At 38.0% G+C, this 4,490-nt stretch overlaps 1 protein-coding gene across 3 annotated transcripts; it reads left to right on the forward strand.

The window, feature by feature from the left end:
* The first annotated feature begins 2,120 nt into the window (after positions 1 to 2,120).
* LOC108211350 (transcription factor MYB60) lies at positions 2,121 to 4,160 on the forward strand. 3 transcript variants are annotated; one of them, XM_017382925.2, is made up of 4 exons: positions 2,121 to 2,403; positions 2,468 to 2,660; positions 2,912 to 3,041; positions 3,141 to 4,160. In XM_017382925.2, exons 2-4 carry the CDS (start codon positions 2,528 to 2,530, stop codon positions 3,847 to 3,849), a joined length of 972 nt encoding a protein of 323 aa, XP_017238414.1. In that variant the 5' UTR covers positions 2,121 to 2,403; positions 2,468 to 2,527; the 3' UTR covers positions 3,850 to 4,160. The 3 variants fall into 3 exon arrangements, with proteins under 3 accessions (XP_017238414.1, XP_017238412.1, XP_017238413.1); XM_017382923.2 differs by having other exon boundaries at positions 2,122 to 2,380; XM_017382924.2 differs by lacking the exon at positions 2,121 to 2,403 and having other exon boundaries at positions 2,410 to 2,660.
* Positions 4,161 to 4,490: the final 330 nt, after the last annotated feature.

Below are 4,490 nucleotides of genomic sequence, written 5' to 3' on the forward strand. Positions count from 1 at the left end.
ACTTTTGTTTTTCTCGGTTCTTTAAGCACGCAAAGGTTTGCAGACATCTGGATTATTGGTGGCTTGGTATAAAGACAGAAATTGGTGTCGGCTATTTAAGGGTCCTTCGCCAACACGGGCCGGGATCAAATCACAGTGAGTAATTGTCCATCTAAAATCTCGAAGTGTTGCCAAGACTTACCAGAATCATATTATATTCTAACAAACACTAAATGTCAATGTGACTTGGTCGAGATCTTATAGGATCTGGATTCACAAAGTAATACTCCCTCTGTCCCATAATTTTTGGCTTGTTTGACTTTTGATGGTCAAATTGACCAAATTTTGACTACAAATTACATATATAATATGATTAAGAACAATCATAAAAATTATATCATTAGAAAATATACTTTACGTACTTTATTATGCATATTTTATATTTTTAAAATTACAAGAGAATTACATGTAATTTGCCGTCAAAGTTCGGTCAATTTGACCATAAAAAGTCAAACAAGCCAAGAATTATGGGACGGAGGGAGTAGTTATTCAATGGGTTTCGGATTGTGAAAAATCTGGTAAAATTTACAGTGCCATGAGTTTTCAAAGACCTGGGCTTTTAACAAGGCCTTAAGATTAATTATTATATGAAGAACAGCTCTCAATAAATTCTGGTTTAGGGGTGACAGAGACTTAAAGTTAGAGATAAGGATTCATTAAGATTGTCCAGAACTTATAGCAGATTCGCGGGTATTTTATTTCTATATTAAAGGTGAACATAACAGCTGCTGCAGGACCTGCAGTGATGATTTGATCTTTATGAAGAACCAGAGGCTGATAGCAACTCTTCAGGACTTGCGGTTAATATTTAATAATGCAAGTTCAGTTTCGTGTTCTGAGAGTATTCTGGAAAGCAAGTTGCTATTTGCATTGTCATAGGTTATGTTAGAGTTGCATTCACAATTTAAACATTTCCTTCAGAAAAACTTTTTACTGCATCTTAACTTTGAAGAATGCCTCTTGTTTGTTCATCAGAAGGTTGTTTTCATGATTTAAGGATTAGTTCTTGGCGTTGAAGAACAAACAAGAGTAACAGTCTTATCAGCATCCAGGATTTTGATGATAGAACTCATAGTGTAACATCATTTATGATAATGCATGCATGTTCTTAGCGTGTCTCAGCTGCTCTCCGGGAGTAAATGCTTGTTGGCCTAAGTAATGAAGTGTGTCTGCCATCATTCAAGAGTACTGATCACAGCACCACAAGTAGGAGTGATGGATCAGTTAAGCCTCAGTTATGGTTGCCTGACCTACCCCTAATTGTCAGTAACTTGACTCGTGTCGATTAGTCACAGTCTACTCCCCACACGGGTAAATCTCCCTCTTTTATCTTGGTAGTGGAGGAACTAGAAGTGCCTTACTTTGAGTTTTATGGTGTCCTGGCTTTTAATTACACCACTTCAGCATGTTGTGCAATTATTCTTTCCCCCTGAAGAAAGTATGGCTCACTGATCCAGATACGATAAATAGAACATGACAAACTAAGCAAGTATCAGGTGAATTAAAGACTAAATTCTTGTGATAAAGTCCAGGGTAAAACAACAAACTAGATGAATTTTGCGTACATCTTACCTTCCTCGCCTCCTTGGACCCTACTTTCAAGTCTTAGGCTCCTGAGGCCCTTTTTGGGCCGGGACATACTGAGTAGGTTTATTTGGCAATTCCTGTAAAGCAACAAACTAAGTGAATTTTGCAGACATCTTACCGCCTCCTGGGACCCTACTTCCAAGTTTTACGCTCTTGATGCCCTCTTCCGGCTGGGATATACCGGGTATGTTTCGTTTCGTAATTTGGTTCGGGGAGAGAATTCTATTAGGCTGATGTAAGTTGTTGCCTCTAACTGTCTAATTAAAAGGGCTTGTACGATATCTTGTGATCAGACTAGACCAACATGATGCACGAAAAAACTATGGCTAAAAATTATGGCTAATCTTGAAGCATGTAGAAAGAGTATCCACCACTCCACACAATGTATCAGTTTTTTGTGAAAAATCTTCTATAATTAATACTAATGCTTATGACTTGACGTATTAAGGCCGGGACCAAATTTAATAGGAGTCGACTAGTGGCGCAGAATTGAATCCCAGAGACTTAAACACGAATACGATGTTGTGAAGAATAATAAATGATCAGCTTTCCAGCTAACCTAAATGATTAACTACCAATCCATTATGAGTGCAAAAATGAAGAGGAGATTCATGAAGCATTCCATCTTGGACGAGTTCTAGATTAACAAGGCAAATTTAACAGAAAAGAATTTCATCTTTATATTCTTAATTTCTAATTTTAGGGTCATTGACTTGTGTTGTTGATCATTTCTTTTATAAAGGCTTGCCAAAAGGTCAGCTCTTTCCTCTTCTTCAGGTAATCTTTAAGTGTATGCGTGTATAAATAAAGTTTCACATGTTCATACTACTGTTCTGTACAGAGCTGGTTTTTCGGAAAATAGAAGACTCGGAGAGGGACAGAAGTAGGGAGAAAGGAAGCTATGGGAAGGCCTCCTTGCTGTGACAAAGTTGATATCAAGAAAGGTCCTTGGACCCCGGAAGAGGACATCGTTTTAGTCACGTATATCCAAGAACATGGTCCTGGAAATTGGAGATCTGTGCCGACAAACACTGGTGAGCAATCGGATCAATAATGGTAGTACAAGTTTTGTAGGTGTGTCACGCGAGTACACAGGCACACACTAGTTCTATTTCTTCTAAATCTGTAGCTCTTTTGATATATACCAGTTTACTTGATCTCTTCAGAATACGAATTACAGTTCTTAATCTCATGCGTTCATGAATAATTTGTGCATGCTAATCTGACTAATGAGACATTAGGCTGATTATAATCACTACTGGTTTTGTTTTGCTATGGATGAAAGGGTTGCTGAGGTGCAGCAAAAGTTGCAGACTGCGGTGGACAAATTACTTGAGACCGGGAATCAAGAGAGGCAACTTCACTCCACATGAAGAAGGAATGATCGTTCATCTCCAATCTCTACTTGGTAACAAGTACGCGTTCAAATCTCTAATTTTCTGACAGGCATGGTTAATTTAGTTTGCAGAGACAATATTGATGAATACTTACCACAATGATGTTATTATGGGCAGATGGGCAGCCATAGCTTCATACCTTCCGCAAAGAACAGATAACGATATAAAAAATTATTGGAACACTCATTTGAAGAAGAAGATTAGGAAGCTCCAGACAGCTTCTTCAGATGATCATGATCCCCACATGCTAGCTCTATCGGATCATTCAGCTCAATATCAGAGAAGGAAATTATCTGATATGGCGACAAGTCCACTTGCCTCGACAGATCTCACTTTCCATAACAACTCTTCCAATGCAAATACCTATGCATCAAGCACTGAGAACATCTCAAGACTCCTTCAGGGTTGGATGAGATCTTCCACGAAAACAACAGTCGAGCCTAGTACTGTTGATGCTTCTTCCAGCGGTGGCTCACATGGAAACATTGTCAGAGACTCTTTAGCAACAATTCCTCTACGTGGCTATCGCCCCAAGGGTGAGAAACCAGAAGGCGAAGATATAATATCTGATGAAGTGTTTGATTCCATCTTATCATTTGATAACTTGAACACAAAAATCAGCAATTGGGATCAGAAGAACTCCTCTTCTGATAAAGGGTCAGATGACGAGGATGATCACGACGATGCCAAGGATAACAGAAAGGCCAGGCCAGCCGATGATCATAAGAGCAGTCCCCCTCCACTGTCGTTTCTTGAGAATTGGCTATTGGATGAAGCCTCCGCTGGTCAAGTCGGAGAAATGATGGAACTTCCCTTCATTTGCTGATCATACACATTTCTCAGAGACCATCTGGTTCAATCTATAAATTCTCTTCTCCCTTTGTCAATTTAATTCAGGATAAACAAGCACATATATATATACACATACACCCCATTAGTACTATTTCATCCTTTCACGATTAATCTTTCGTTTGCTGGGTTCTGAAAGTTGAATCTGTTTGCAGACTGTAATTTCCTTAATAATTATTCTTATGAATTATAGCAAATACTGTAATTCTGTTGAGTCTGTTAATGCTATATATTATTACACTTTATTATCTTGTTTTTGCTAAATGCTATCTTATACTTTATCTGTGAGTTCATAAGTATTGACTCTGATGCAAAAGAAAAGATAGTCACATGATCCCCATCCTTGTTCATTGTGCAACTAATGAGCAATAACAACAGGCTGCAGACTTTCGGATGCCGACTGAGAACAAAAAGATTTTAAATACATTTTCTCTCGTTTGACAAAAAAAATAAATCCGTTTGTGACTTCTAAAATGAAACATAGTTTCGATCAACATTTGCTGTTTTCTTTTTTCTGTTTGATAGAAGCTGAATGAAGCCAAAAAAATAAGTGCTTGTCTGGTTGCGGTTAATTTATTTTGTACATAAACTAAACAATCATCAAGTCGAAAACTGTGT

This window comes from Daucus carota, chromosome 3, assembly GCF_001625215.2.
Source record: "Daucus carota subsp. sativus chromosome 3, DH1 v3.0, whole genome shotgun sequence".
Taxonomy (NCBI): domain Eukaryota; kingdom Viridiplantae; phylum Streptophyta; class Magnoliopsida; order Apiales; family Apiaceae; genus Daucus; species Daucus carota.